At 47.6% G+C, this 15,846-nt stretch overlaps 1 protein-coding gene across 5 annotated transcripts in view; it reads right to left on the bottom strand.

Moving 5' to 3' along the window:
- FLNB (filamin B) overlaps positions 1-15,846 on the bottom strand; it is a 73,799-nt gene that overhangs the window by 6,970 nt on the left and 50,983 nt on the right. For 3 of the 5 annotated variants that reach the window (XM_040589250.1, XM_040589252.1, XM_040589247.1), the window contains 15 exons: positions 14,887-15,076; positions 12,756-13,003; positions 10,934-11,008; positions 10,107-10,209; positions 9,084-9,224; positions 6,879-7,007; positions 6,235-6,408; positions 5,923-6,081; positions 5,343-5,546; positions 4,598-4,750; positions 4,151-4,273; positions 3,309-3,575; positions 2,727-2,864; positions 2,521-2,636; positions 587-719 (listed from right to left, as the gene is read on the bottom strand). In XM_040589250.1, the coding sequence (XP_040445184.1) occupies positions 587-719; positions 2,521-2,636; positions 2,727-2,864; positions 3,309-3,575; positions 4,151-4,273; positions 4,598-4,750; positions 5,343-5,546; positions 5,923-6,081; positions 6,235-6,408; positions 6,879-7,007; positions 9,084-9,224; positions 10,107-10,209; positions 10,934-11,008; positions 12,756-13,003; positions 14,887-15,076 (2,353 nt within the window). The remainder of the gene's footprint in view (positions 1-586; positions 720-2,520; positions 2,637-2,726; positions 2,865-3,308; positions 3,576-4,150; positions 4,274-4,597; positions 4,751-5,342; positions 5,547-5,922; positions 6,082-6,234; positions 6,409-6,878; positions 7,008-9,083; positions 9,225-10,106; positions 10,210-10,933; positions 11,009-12,755; positions 13,004-14,886; positions 15,077-15,846) is intronic. The other 2 variants (XM_040589251.1, XM_040589248.1) reach the window with 1 other exon arrangement.

Below are 15,846 nucleotides of genomic sequence, written 5' to 3' on the forward strand. Positions count from 1 at the left end.
CTGCTGATATTTAACATTTTTGATCGTGTGTTAACCCACAGGAGGGACTGATCTTCCCTAGCCAGACAGCTGCTGTCTGTCCATAGTACAGACCGTAACTCATTCAGACTTCAAGTGAAAAAGAAAAGCTCATTGCTGAAACAGGTGTTGAGCTTTCTGTAGTGTTTGCTTATATTCAGCTTCCTTGACATTTTGTATGAAGGAGTGAGTGCAAGGTAAAAATGAACTATTAGTCGAAGATGGTAGCATAGCTTTGAAAAATAAACTTCTTCCCTGGCTAAATTCAACAACCACATCATATTTTATTTATGACTAATATCACTGGACCTTCACTGACAAGCCAAGACTTAAATATCTGTATCTCACACAAGTCAGGGCTCTGTCACTCCATGAGCTATCTAGGAAAAACACGGACACAACCCTGACCCAACAACTCCCTGACAGCAAGAAGTCTTCTCCAAGCAAGGTGCACGCTCCTTGGGCATGCTGCTCGCCAGCCAAAGGGATTAACCTCCCTCACCATGGGGCAGCAAGCACGTTTTGGAGGTCACCCGGTTCGTTTTGACCAATGTAAAGCCGTGCTCACCTGGCTCCAGCTCAGACACATGGCACTCTTCTACAGCTCCGGAGGGGCTGTGGACTTTAGCATCGATCTTGCCCTTTGCCCCGTTCAGCCTTATAGCAAAGGATGCCGGCTGATTAACTTTTAATCCAGACTCCTGAGAATGCAACAGTCAGATTAGCAAATGTAAACTTCTTGTTTCAGACAGCGCGAGATTTGTGGCAGGGAAATACCCACTTCAGCACAATTACTGGATTTTTTTTTTTCAGATTTCAACAAAAGGCGTAAAGTTGTGACTTGCATTAACTCCCCAGTCAGAAGCTCTCTCCCACTTAGGAGGTGGCTGATTTAGGACTCACACATGCTGACTAGGCTGGTTTTTCCCATGGTAACAGACCGTTTTTGGAAGCCAGACGACTGACAAATCAGGCAGAGGCAGGTTTACAAGACTAGTCATCCGTTATCACCAAGGTCAGCCCCCAGTACTCAGGCACTTGATTTAAAGGATGTTTAAGCTATAGCTCCATTTTCAGCCCCTTCATTCATTCCAGATTCATTCAGGGGAAAAGCCTCTGATAATCCAGTTGTCTGAAAGAGTAATATGCATGTTTATATTTGCCACAAGAGGCTGCATTTAGAACGCCACCACAAGACTTCTTAACATGAGAAAGCAATTTAAAACACGAAACCAGATGTTGCCGCGCTGTCAGGCCATCGGTGGAAGGCGAGGCAGCGGCATCCGTGCCGCAACGGGTCTCAACCAGAGCAGCCCATGCAGCTATCTGGCAGTAATATTTTATGCTTAACATACTTTACCTGATGATTATTTTTTTTTTCAAATAAATCCTGAAGAGGGAAATAAATGCAACTGAGTAGAACTGAGGTACAACGTATAAAGCAAGTCCCTGATGCGGGTTTTGTGGAAGCTGATGCTGCGCACTGTGCTCCGTTACCGAATACTCAGCTTTATCTGCCTCTCCAGGACTTAATTGAAGTGAGTATTCCTGTCAAAGAGTCTTTAAATGAAACACAAGAGAAACATCAATACCACAGCGACTAATTAACGCCCTTGTAACTCCTGGTTAGAAGAGATACTATTGGATCAGGCTGTCACGACTGATTTACGCAGGCAAGGTGGAGGAGCCCTGCAGCCCAGGCAAACGCCACGGAACCACAGCTGGGACATGCCCCAAAAAATGCCTCGACTGAAGCACTAATTGCTGATCACCACTCGATGAGGACTGAGGTACAGTATCTTTAGACACAGATTCTCAGTGTCACTCACATCCAAGTTTCTGGCTTTGGAGATTTAAGTCAGGCCTTTAACGTTACCTGTATTTTAATGTACATAACCACACACACACACACACGATATGGTGAGGTTAACAGAGAGATGAGCCCAGACCAACCGCAAAACTGTGAATCACTCTGGGATGTGCTACTGTTCATGAATCATCTGAGCTGTGACCGTGTGGTTTTGTTACCCCCTCACGGCAGGGCCCCTCCATCTGTCCATGCCAACGCTCCAGCCAGGCTGCAGCAGCGTCCCAGCCCCCAGCCCAGCTCTCTGGTCCACGTGCCAGCCGAGTAACTCGGCACCAGCACCAGCACTGGTGAGTCACGTCCATCTTTCAGTTCTCCTTAACCTTCCCCTAGCTAACAGAGTGGAAAGCAAGTTTTAGCTCCTCAGTGCTACCTTCTAGAGCCTCTTATTCTTAATTCCCAAACCTTACCACCTGTAATACACTCAGCTGAGCCTTCTGCCTTCAAGTTCTGGCAAGACAGAGCCAGGCCAGCTCTACCAGCCCAGGTTACCACGGGCCAGTGGCCAAAAACCTCTCTCTGGCTGCAAGATGCAAGGCTATTACTAAGGAAAAAGGACAACCATTGTGGTCTTGGAGAACAAGGACGAAATCAGTCTGTGTAGCAAGTTGTGGAGATGTTTCCTTGTGTCTCACCTGAAGGCTAGTGACAGTGAGCCTGCGAGCATCATCGGAGGGGGCGATGACGGGAACCAGGTAGGGGCTTTCAGGAATGTGCTCGTCATTGAACTTTATGGACACCTCATAGTTGCCTGCAGGGAGAAAAGCAGCAGTGAGTGCCCTCAGCTTCTCTTGAAGTAGCATCTGGTGTTATTTTGGTACCAATTGGTGTCAGTACATACCTGGCTCTTGTGCTATGTATGATACACCACAAGATCCATTTTTATGGTCCTCAAAGGCGATTTCTGCTTTACTTGGGCCTTCTACAGCAATAGACAGGCCTCCAGCTCCAGCTTCCCGCGTCCATATACTGAACTCAGCTGTTGAAGCACACGAGAGCACACACAAGCCTAAGCCTTGTGGCCTAAGAAGAAGTGGCAGCTTCTTCCTAACAGACCATGCAGCACTCCATACTTATGTGTACGAAGAACACTACCTTGTCCCATCATCCTGGCTGATAACGCTTAGCAGTTTCTCCAAGAAGCTCCTATTAGCCTTGAATTAATCAGCCCTGTATAACACACCTTATGACCTCAAGCTCATCCTGCGAGAGCAGGTTCCAAAACGCCCATCTCCAGACTTCTCCATCCGCATGGAGATTGCAACAGCAACATTATTTCTCTGTGTTTCTCCCCTGACCACCCCTGGCTTGGGGCGACCCTACAGCGTTACGCCAAGCTCTGCTCTAGCTCCCAGAGCAGAGGCCCCCAGAACCCAAAGCACTGGGCTGCAGACCTGTGCCCGGTGGACACTGGAGGACTCACCTGGGATGCCCGTCTCTCCACGCTTCAGCCCTGGCCCACCAGCTCTCACTTTGTGGGCTCCTCCCTCGCCCAGCGGCCCCACGGTGAACTGGAAGGGGCTGCCCAGCACCGGCTGCCCTCTGTATTTGACATCCACAGTGTGGACCCCCATTTCTTGTGGCACAAAGCGGACACAATAGGTGTTTTTGTCAGCTTCCATGATTTCGGCGTCAGAGTTTCTCCCAGAGGGACTAGTTACCTGGGCTGTCATATCCCCACAATCGATTTCTAACAAGAAGAGAATTAAAAAAATCACAGATTAGAGAGTGACAAAGAGGGTTGATAATTTGTTTTTGGAAGCAGGACCTGAGCTGGAGTTATCACACGGTACAAATGACAGAAGAGGCACGCGGCTGCCGGTCTGCACGCTCAGCTGGACGCGAGCAGCGAGCCTGGCCAGTGACCACTTACGAGGTGCTATGGAGGCAGCTGAAGGGGTTGGGGCAGTGCAGCCAGCTGAGACTGGCCCGTGGGATTCACCTTTGCCAGCCAGCCATACAAACAGTTAAGAGCCAACAAGACCATCTCAAAACCGTGGAGACAGGGCGAGCTGTGCAGCCTGTTCTCCAGCCTGCTGTACACAGAACAGATGAAGGCCCCCCTGGTATTTGTTTCTCCATATGTTGATCACGGTCATGCTTATTTTTAACAGTTTGAAGACAACACACTAGCAGTGTTTCTTCCCTAAACTATCTTAATATGAGGATGTCTTAACAACACTGAAATTCCTGTTTCCACTGCTTCAGGTACACCCACGCTATACAAGTGCAAGTTATGGTGATGAGGATAAGCACGTTGCTTACCTGGAATTTTTAGGTTCAGATCACATATGCTTCCTACTGTTGCAACAGAGGGAGCCCGCCTTGTTCGTGTGATGCTCTCCTTAATTCTTCCTTCACCACTTATCTTCACGGTAAATGGGCTGCCTGTAAGTACCACAGCAAGTTACTCCTCCTCTGCTCCTTACACACTGCATCGAGGGAAGGAGGGGAAGCTTCTCTGGCTTGTAGTGGATCACAGGGCAAGTTTTAGAGCCAGCTAACAGTCAGGTCCAAGTGAATTACACCCATGCAAACAGAAAAGTTATGGATGTTTGCTGCTTGTGGAGGGCACTGGTACGACCCTCCTTGAACCTTTGGGACTTATGGTCCGAGCCAGATCACACAGCCCACCAACAGCTCCACTGTGCTGGCCACCTAGGTAAGGCTTTTGTTGTACTAACCAAAAAGCCACCCAACAATTCTGCTTACCTGGAATATGTTCATCTGCAAATTTAGTGGACACAATGTACACGCCAGGTACAGTTGGGAAATAGGACACTTTGCAGGTTCCGTCTTCTAGGTCTTCAGTTTGGATATCTACCTTGCTGGGTCCTTCAACTGCCAGTGAGATTCCAGCATAACCTACAACACAGCTAAGTTAGCCTCAGATTTCCATAGTGCTCTTCTAAATTTGACATAAAATAGTCCAAACCCATAGCAGTAGCTAGTCGGTAGGTTTGTATCTTAATGGGCACACGGGAGTTGCATGATGCCTTAATGACACTTTTGTAGTCCTAATCAGTCAAATATTCAAGGCACAGCATGCATTCACAGCTCCTAAAATGCTCTGACCACGTTAAAGTTAGCTTCAAAGACTGTGGCCAAGGGTCCGCATTAAACCAACAGGGAAGTCTCCTGCTCGTTTCCTTTTTGCTGTACACGATACTAGAACCAGCACCATCAAACGAAAGAAAAGCTTCATGAGTGTCTCAGTGACAGTTCCTGCCGGCTGTAACAAAGACATCAGCCAAAACAACGCAAAGCATCTTAGAAGCTCGTAGCATTATCTGTAGTTAATAACTGACAATAATGACTGTGCATCCTTAATACACCATTTACATCTGCTGGTTTTTGGCTCGTGATCTGGTGGTCACACGTGGAGGGAGGGAAGGCTCTCATTTAGAGATGATACATAACACACAGCATCTCATAGTCCCATTGCTATGGAACTAACCTGCATCTCTTGTGTCTATAATGAAGTCACACATTTCAAAGGTTCGTCCTTCTACCAAGCCGCGTCCAAAAACTCTTGCTCGTCTGGCGTCTCCTATCTCAGACTGGACCACCATGATTGTTACAGGGCTGTTTGGTACATGGCTCCCGTTCTTCTTGATGCTAACCAGATGTTCTCCCACTTCTCGTGGAATGAATGAGATGCCTACAAAGCACAGAAATGTGACGAAGTTACTCACTTTTTATGCCTGTCGTACTTGATTTAAATGCCTTAATCACACCAAATGAAATACTGAAAGAGCACTGTCTTTACACATGTTGAAGTGTTGCTCTCAAATGGGCCACAAAGCCGTTCACATATGCTGAAAAAAGCACTTCAATCACAATGTGGCACGTCACATGCAAGCTAACGCAAGAGGTCATTCTTCTGTCTTTGGCCAACTGTACCAAACAACACCAACTGCTTAGTTTGACAACAATCTTCTGAGAAGAAGCAAAGAAATCAGGTTTTTTACATAGCAAAGCAAACTGGAGTAGGGGCTACTATACTACTCTCTCAGATCAAGACTGTCAGAGCTTACCAATGTGGTTGTTGGGTAGCCTCTTCAGAAGACAAGGCTCATCACGACCTGATGGGGCTTTAACGCTGGCTGTTAGGAGACTGAGATCAGTCTCACTGATGTCCAACAAAAAGTCAGCAGCAGAACCAAGCTTAACCTGGGACCGTCTTCTGTTATCATCTGAATATATAAAGAGAAACAAGTCAGAAAATATTACAAGGTTAGCTGCAGAACAAGTCAGAGGACTTCACATTCCTGCCACAAACCAGGTCCCCCATGCTATCAGGGATTAATTTTCATTATGAAGTGCTTTCAGAAGTCTAAACTTTATACCTGTGATCTTGGCCGTGAACGGACTGCCTGGGATGTGCTTGTCATTGTACTTGACCAGGATGCTGTAATTCCCAGGTAGAGTAGGCAGGTACGTGACTGTGCACGTCCCATCTTTGTTATCAATGCAGCTGATCTCTGCTTTTGAAGGTCCTTCAATAGCCAAGTTCAGCCCACCTAGGAAACAAGGAGAACAGCACTTCTGTAAATCTTCCTGCACGCCAAGTCCAAAGGCTTGGTCCAAAGAGTACTTGGTACTGGAAATGCAGCTCAGATGCATGTTTTCTAAGGACAGCAGCAAAAGGAGCTCAGGCCAATCCACTAAGACCACAACTCTGTTCAGTCTGTGAGATTTATCTAACAGTGATTCCACATCCAGTCATCACCCATGACATCTAAGCTGCTCTCAGTTTATTTCTAATTAAATGAATCATTTGCACCCTGTACCCACAGGGTACATCTACTGCTCTCGGGCAGAGGTAATGAAACAGTTTTTACTGCAAGTTACAGCCTGGTATTTGCACAAGTCATTTGTATCACACCAGAGATTCACAGGTGGACAGATGAATGCAAATTAACGCTGACGTGCGTTACACTTCCAAGAAGTTCCTAGTTTAGGGTAGGATGGGTTTAAAGAACAGACTTACCCTCTCCTGCATCTTCAGTGATAATGGTGAAAGTGGCTAGTTTATTGGCAACCCCATAAACGAGGCCAGGCCCGTAAGCAGACACACTGCCGCTGTTTGGATAGTTCACATAGAACTGCAGAGGGCTCTCTAAAGGGAAAAACCAAAAGGAGCACTTTTGAGCGTCCCGGACTACAAGAATAAAACAGACATGAAGCTGCTGTGGCCCGATGGGATCTTATGCTTACTGATACCCATGTTCTTCAATGCCATTCTCACTACTTGATATTTGAAGAATCTTTATGTCACTGAAATGCAATTTAAAAAAACCAAAGACCCCCCCAACAAAACACCAAATGAATAAGCCTCCCCTTTTGCCTTCAAAAGACACTTCTCCACAATTTGTTCCACATTGTCGTGACAAAGTATGTGTTACCCAAATTGCCAGAGATAAGCTTCAATGATGTTGTAAAGGGTCTTATTCATTACAAGTCTATTTTTAGCATGTTAAATCGGAACATGACTCAGAAGCAGGCTTTCAGTTCAGGCACAGATCCTGAATTTTGGTAGCTCAGAATTAGGAACTAGCACAGCACATTGTCTGGCTCAATGAACCTGAACCAGCAAATTTGAAGGGTATCCAAAAACAAATTTGCCAGCCTCAGATTAGCTAAGCTGGTGCATAAAAACAAGAAGTACAGTCACCAACAGCCAATAATGGTTCCAAAAAAAGGCACAGATAGCTCTTAAGTACAAAGCTAGATTTTGCAGCTGAGAGAGTAGCAAGTTTGATTCATGACAGCCTTCAAAAAGGACACATTATGGCACATCATCTTTCTGTGAGGCGCAGCGCAGTGGTCTTACTGAACCGACACATCTGACAGTCTGGCACTTCGGGAGGTGCTATATTCATACAAAGGGCTGAAGACACTGAGGCAGCACCATGCACCACGCTATCAAGCTCCCTGTAGAAGAATGGCTGCAGAAGCGTGGCCTTAGAATCTCTGAAGATCTGCACAATCCAGGCCTGGTGTTAGAATAGGCCTGCAATTAGAATTGTGCTGAAGTTGCTGTGCTGAAGATAACAAGAAAGGTAGCCTTGAGCTATTCTTGAATCCTGAGACCGAGTAATTATGTTGTGCCAACAGGCTGTGGCTGTAACAAGCTACAGCTGCTGGGAAAGCAGGTGCAGGGCCAAGAGAGATAGGGAGCGGTACGGGAATATAGGGAGGAACAAACTACAAGGCTGAAGCACAGCAACACAATTAGCTACATGGATAGAATGCTTATTTTAGTCATGATAATTAGGGGTGTGAGAACCGCGCGCGTTTAGAGACTACTAACCAATTATATTTCTGCTTTACGAATATGCACGTGTATCGGTTCTATATAAGTAGTGTTAGAAACTAATAAAGTTGAGCAAGATGCATAACTCATATTGAGCGTCTTCTTGACTCCGGCGAACCCTTCTTCCAACAGCCCCCCACTTCAGCCCAAGTTATCCTGTGTTTCTGCACACCAACAGAACCAGCAGCCCAGTCCTCTCATGCCCACACATCCTTCTACAGAGCTGCCCCTTTTCGCCCCAGCCCCACGCAGCTGGCATGCCCATGGGGCAGCCCCAGACGAGGCACAGCTTCAGCTGGGGAGCTGGCAAGTAAGGACAAGAGAAGAAAGAGGGAATGAAAGGCAGTGGTTGCTGTTTGTTAAGAGGCAGCCAGGAAGAAAGAATGATTACAGCATAGTGTGCATGTGTGTTTTATTTTATTGCAATGAGATGGAAAGAGTAGCTATAGTGTTTTAGCCACTTAGTCCTCCCCACAGACTGGAGATTTTATGCCAGTGCAGTTTTTTAAGGATAAACGTACACTGTAACCACCAGTTTTGCTGAGCACCATGGCAGTAAATTTGAACTTGAAAAAAAAACGGTAGTTAGAAAATTGCATGTTTCTTCTTCATAATAAAAATGCCACAAAAACTAGTTTCAAAAACCAAAATCCATTTTAAGCCTGGCTGGTACTATTAAACCACACTGGAAGCTCACATGTGCCAGCACTTAGTCCTTTGCTTTAGCTGCTCTCTGGACTGCTTGCAGATGAACTGCCTCTGAACGGTAAGACGTCTTACTGCAGCATATACAACTAAGCTACAGAAACCTCACCAGGGAGCAGATGTACCAGCAGGACACTGCGCTCGGATTTGTCTCGCCTGCTTTGTCAGACTCACCTGGGATGTGCTTTCCCATATATTTTATGTGCATTTCATGCAGCCCGACCTCAGTAGGAGCGTATCTCACTGTCACTGTGCCGTCTTTGTTATCCACAATATCTGGCGTATCCGTCTTTCCAGAGGGCATGTGTACTTCACCTACAAAAAGCCACCATGGGAGTTACAGAAGGAGAAGCTGCTTGCTTCCCCTCTCCCACCCACAAAGAATTGTCTAGCCATGTTAAACAAGTATTCTAAATTGTTAAATTCCTTACCCACAGGCACAAATAGGAGACTAATGGGAACACTAACCAGACATGTTTTCTGCTTAAGCTACATGAATACAATGCAGTGGTAGACATCTGGCAAACAGTCCTGTGACCTTACAAACTCCACAGGCAGGGCTGTTTGCTGCAGCCACTGAAATTTCCACAGCAAGCCCAAGGAAAGGCACCGATCTGCCTTGTTGCTCCCTCTCCTGCAGCAATTTTGAAAAAGAAAGATCGACTGTCTCTTCAACAGGGACAGACCAGAGCTTGGGGTGGGATTGCTGAGCTAGAAGGCAGGAGGGGACACAGCCCATGTGTGCAGGAGCTTAGCACAGCCAGGGTGATGCTCTCATCTGCCAGACCCGTGGAAAAGCGCTCACTTGCCCTGAAGCAGGTCTGTGATATGAATGCAGGATTAGACTGCTTTGCAGCATCTGCACAAAGTAAATAACGGAGCTTATCAAGGGTGCATGTGGCTGCTCCAGAAGGAAAAAAGCAGCAACAGGTCCTACAGTGCAGGAGCTCATAGCGTGGGCCTGAGGACCATGGCAGCACCAAGAACACCCTCATTTAACTCAAACCATTAGCAGGGCGTATCCTACTCACCCTTAGTGTACACCACTTGATGTGAAATTAAACAACTAAGTTGCTGGCAGGATAAAATCCTCCCCCGCAGGCTGTGGTCTAGACCACCCAGACTGTTAGCTGCAAATGGATAAACATGCTAACAAAAAGCAAAACCTCCCCAAGAGGCTATGCATACATCAGGTACCTGTTATTTCTCCTTTCCTTACGGCAAAAGGGATAACCATATCAAAGGGCCTGAATCCCATGCCGTTCATGTCTCCAACTGGGACATAAGCTTCTTCCGCGACCTAAAGGAAGCAAAAGGATGGGTCACTTCAAAACAGATGGCAGACCCAAATGAGCACTGAGCAACTCCACTGTGAGCACAAGCAGAAGGGAGTGTGCAGTGATTATCACAGCCAGCCACAGGACTGAGCTCAACCAGAGCAGCGTCCGGCCAAGCTTTCCTTCACAACACCACCACACCGCGCAGCAGAGTGAATCAAACACGGTGCGAATGGAAGACATGCTGGAAAAAAGTTAAAGAGATCAAAATGGAACACAAAGGGATGGAAGACAATGTAGCGCACGCAAGACCCAGAGTGGCTCCATCTGAAAGGATTTAGTTGCTTAAGGCCTGGAAGAGAAAGTGATTTTTGAATGGGGTAGAGTGATTGCAACACAAAATGGACAAAAGAAACACATTTCACAATGCGACTCTGGACTAAAGACACTGTGCTGTTTTACTGGGAACACAAAGCAATGCACTCAGGTTGCTTTTGCCAACAGTAGACATTGCAGAAGTAGAAGCTGTAGGTGTAATGATCCTCTTCATGTTTAAATGAGAGTTTATTTGCAGACTCTCTTCAAGCAGCAAAGAAAAAACAAGGTCTGGATCCCAAGAACAATTGATCAAACAGAAAGAATGAACACAATGACCAGAGCAATTCAAGCAGTCCCAAGAAGCAGGCTGTCATCTGAAATAGAATACAGACGGGGGGAAAACAGCTGAAATATGTAAAAAGTGTGTACCCAAGGGCGGAATCCTGGGGGGGAGGCGCCCACTGGCTCCTGCGACCGCACGGCAGCATCATCTGCATCTACAGCCTGGGCAGGGGTAAAGGCCGGTTAGGTGTTATTCTGGCACAGAGGCATTCCCACCTTTCACAGTACAGAATGCACAGCTCCTTCCAGCTCCTCAACACCTTCCCTCCCACCATGCAGCCCTCCCAGTCCTCTCACCATCACAAGAACCTGGATCCAGCCAGGGGAACTGGGAAACTGCCCATATGCGCAGGTGCTGGACACTGGGGAAAGCCACCAGCTGCACCGCAAAGGGACAAAGCTGGTACGCGCTGCTGTTGGGAGCTTGGGAGGGAAGCTGAAAAGCAGTGCCTGAACACTGGTGGAACTGAATTTCAGAGGTGCTGGTTTGTGGATCTGGGGCAGGGAGGGAAGGGAAAGGTTTAAACCTAATATGCGAGCCCCCAGGCGCTGCAGAGCACGGCGTAGGAGCTGGGAGGCAGGGCAGCCTGCTGCCGTGGGAAGGCTGCTCCCGGCTCATGCACTTGGGTGAACGACCCAGCCCACGTGCAGTCATAGCTGCAAAGCCATTCTTCTGATTCATAGCTGGGATAGTGTTGTCAAGACACCCAATGTGTTTTCCCCTGGCGCAGCCTCCCTTCCCACCCGGCATGCCAAGAGGATGACTTGCAAAATCCCACCTCCCCCACTTAACCCAACCGGAGTGGCTGGGGCTGACGCCCCCTCGCACCGTCCCACTGTGCTCAGCCACCCCAGCTCCCCTGGCCCCTTTACACCACTGCAAACCAACCTAACAAAATAACCTTCCGGAAACTTATCCACGGAAAGACTCCGCTAAGAAAACCATTGCAAAACAGAAATACCGCTGTTGCACCGCTTTGTGTCCCCAGCTGAAACACCCAAGTCAAACATGCATGGTGGCAGTCAGCTAGGGAGTGGGAAAGTTGGCTCCCTGACCTCGAGAGGTTATTTCCTGCAGTAAGCTCTGAGCGGCAACCAAGGGAGTCATTTTTCTCATTAAAATCTTCAGAGACACCAGCAGCGACCCACCAGGGTGGCAGGTAAGAAGAGCCCAGCCCCGAGGACTCACCCGCGGGCTCCGGCCAGGCTCAGGTACAGCCACACGGTTTCATGGACCGAGACCTGCCAGGGGCCACCTCGGCTGAGGTTACAAGACCAAGACTTGTTTTGCAAACATGGGGAGCTGTTCTTCACGTGAAGGGCTTCTGTGAGCCCCGAAAGGCGCCTGGCCTGCTCCTCGGGGAGCCTGGGGTTCTGTTTGCTTTTTACACCTAAACACGCTGAAGTACTGCGCGCTGGAAAGAACATAATTAGGAGAGGGATTTGGCTATAGCAGTTTAACTAGCGCTTGCAAATCATTTTTAAGTGCGAGCTAACGGCCTGCTTCCCTGGGATCTGTCAGCAGACCGTTCCTTATTTCAGGGTCAACATTCTAAGGAGTGAGACGCGGACAAGCCAGAGCACTGTATCTGACATCGGCTGAAGTAATTAGTTGCAGCCCAATTACAACCACTCTTCCATCATTTAGAAAGAGAACTACGTGTCAGGAAATGAAAAAATGAATTTGGCTCAGAGAAGTCAAGTCTTCATCCTCTGACGGCTTCTACCCTTCTTCACTTAATTGTGTTGCCTGCTCAAAATAAACTCTGCAAGTAACAAGGATTCATTAGCTCCTGCTAGTCTAATAAATGCCTAAACACACACTTACACACAGAGTTAACCTATCACTAAATAAAACGTGGCAGCAGGAATCCGAGTGGGAGGTATTTTCAGAGCAGAGCTGGCTTACCATGACAGTGAAAGGACTGTTGGGAATGTCCACCCCACCAAAGCGGACATAAATCACATAGGTTCCTGGTTTGGCGGCAGTGTAGAAGATATCGTAAGTCCCGTCCTCATTTTCAACAACATCTGCTTCAGCTTCTGTCCCATCTGGCGTCAGGACAGTGCACGTCACTTTTCCCTTCCCTGCTGATTTGGCGTCTACCACAAACCCAACCTCCTCACCAGTCCTCACAGTGGGTGCAATTCCAGGACCTACAAGGCAATTTTCATTACAGAGAGCGTTCAGAGGATGGTTTTCCCAGGCAGGCTGCCCACTAGGCGCCTGGGAAGCACAGCATCAGAATGGCAGTCCCAGGGACCCACAGGCGTGGTTTTGGGAGCAGATGTACAACAGGGGACGTTCCCAGTGTTGGTCAGCACAGCCGCCTGCGAGAGCTGGGCACCAGCCTTCCTTCTCCTCTGCGATCAGAGGGGGTGGATGAGAACACAGCGGGGGAAAAAACTACGTTTGAAGAAAGCGATGCCTTAACCCATACTCCTACAGCCCTACTCCTTTATTCAGAGCCAGAAGCACTATCTTCTGCCCTGGCCAGGGACTCGGCTGTCACTGCTTTAACATCAATCTCCCTGTGTAGGCAGCTATAAAGGGTGCAGGAGCAGCCATGGCCATCTTTCCTCCTACATTACCCACAGATGATTTTCCACTGTTCTGCCACACATCCCAAAAAAAGAAAGTCATGAAACAATGCCCAAATTGTAGCAATCGGATCCAGCCTGAAGAACGCTGTGTTTAAATGAGAACCACGGAGTATTACTTGCAGTACACATTTAATACTCCTGCTTTTGACCGGCACTCGTTACCAGGTAAATGGCTCCTTTTCAAATGGCAACGAATCTGCCACTTTTGTACTTTTGACCATATTCCAGCATCTACTCCTATGGCGACCGTATTCCAGCTCTACAGCGGAGAGTCAGAGGCACTTCTTGGAAAGGGGAAATTTAAGCTGGCATTTGAGAGTAGTGACCATCACAGTCATTTTGAATAGTCAGCGACCCCAGTTACTTTGAAGAGTATCAGATTCAACCATTAAGGCCTCTTTTAAACAAACTCTGAAGCAAAGGGGATACCTGCCGCTCTGTGTTTTCCATTGTGCCGTTTCTGCTTAAGCAGGCTTGAAAGCAGCCAGCTGCCAGACGGGCACCGGGTACGCTCTAACCGCATGGTGCAGGTCAGCAAAATGCCCAGACGCTCTCACAGATCTGCAACCACAGATTGAGTTTCCCCTGTTCAATTTGGTCTTGCCTAATTCATTTATTTTAAAATGAGGGGATTTAACACCCAGCGGCATTCTTCTAAGTAGCTCCTGCCACTTCTGCTCCCTGCCACAGCCCCCAGCCAGATGGGAGGTGGCAGCGTGCCGCAGCGGCCAGCCCAAAGCCACATGATGACCACCCATCTGGAGAACCAGTAAGGGTTGAAGCTGTAAGCGTGCTCCTACAGCAACAAACATGGATTCCCTCCCCTACACCAAGGGACTGATTTTTGAGGCAATGATTATTTTTTTTTTTGAGTTCCACTAACATCTTATCTTTAGGTTCCCTCCTTCCACCCACGCCTTCTAAAAGTCTGTTCAGACCCTGGCCAACCTTGACCAGAAAGAAAAGCAGCAGAAACCTCCACTAATAACACCCAGCCTGAACAGGCATTGGCAATGCAGAAGCACATAGCCAGCTATTTACATCCTCAGAATTCATTCTGTTCTTGCTCAGAGCGAAAAGCTTCTGGCAACACTCGCAATGCAAGGAGCGTGATGCAGCGAACGTGCACAGATGTGTTATTTTTAAATCAACCTCACTGCAGCTCTCAGCAGGATTTATCTAAGCCAAAATAAGCATGAGACTTCAGTTGCATCTGGCTGTTTGTAACAACCCAAGCAGTTTGAAAGATTTTGCTAGAGCCTGCAAGAGATTCTTGCTCACCCACAGGGTGGACGCTTCTTCATCTTTAGGAAAACCCCTCTTACTTAACGCAAGTTTCTAGTGTCAGCTACACCCATTACATCAACTGTACCATGCTCAGAAGGCAGCTGTACACCAAGTACAAACAACAGCAACAGAGAAGAGCCAACACTCACCTGTGGCCAAACACTTGCTGGCATCGCCAGTTGGAGATGCCCGGATCCGATAGGGAGAGGACGGGATATCATCTCCACCATACTTCACACCAATCGTATAGCGGCCCGTTTTGTCAGGGACATAGGTGACTGTGTAAGTGCCATCCTTGTTGTCATGAATGTCCACTCTCTTGGGTTTGCCCTCTTGGTCCTGAGGAATGCAAACCAGAATATTTAGGCACTGTGGAGTTAGTTATGAATAATTCCTTTAGCAGGACGGCAAACCTGTTCACAACCATATTTAGAGAGTCTCAGACGGACACGGAACTGCAGCATTTCTGAGGGTTAAACATATTCACTCAAGGACTAGTACCAGGAACAGACTATCAGGGGCAAAAAGGTATCAGACCATTATAAAACAAGCGCTGGTACCAGTAACTACTCTCTGTTTGATACAAGAATGTTTATAAGATGCAGCAAGCCATTTTAATGAACTTCCTATTTATTTTAAGAAGCTTTAGGCTTCATTGTCTTATCGCTGCTAGAAATGAAGAACACTTCCCCGGTTCCTGAGGCACAGACAGGGAGCGAGATGTGCAGCTCTGCCCTGACAAAGCACTGGGTACCCTTGGGGCAGCTGCTCCCTGAATGGTTTGAGGTCAGGGGGAAGCACTACTGGAGTCTGCCATCACCCTCCTGGATAAGGCACCCTGCTCCTGATGCACTGCAAGGTTAAAAGCAGGTCTGCGTAGTCCCTTCAACTACCATTTCTACACTAAGTGCAAGAAATAAAGAGATGCATAAATAACACAGATCTGAGCTTCAGCATCAAGCTTTCGTATCTACAGCCAAGATCAATACTGTGTATAATGCTTCCGACAGCGCTGCTCCCAGCCTCAGCTTTCAGAGTAACTCATCAGCTACAAAGCATGAAGCATTTTGGAAAGCCTTCCAGGCCTGTGCACAGGGAACCCCACGTTG

The sequence above is a fragment of the Falco naumanni genome, chromosome 4 (assembly GCF_017639655.2).
Source record: "Falco naumanni isolate bFalNau1 chromosome 4, bFalNau1.pat, whole genome shotgun sequence".
NCBI classification, from domain to species: domain Eukaryota; kingdom Metazoa; phylum Chordata; class Aves; order Falconiformes; family Falconidae; genus Falco; species Falco naumanni.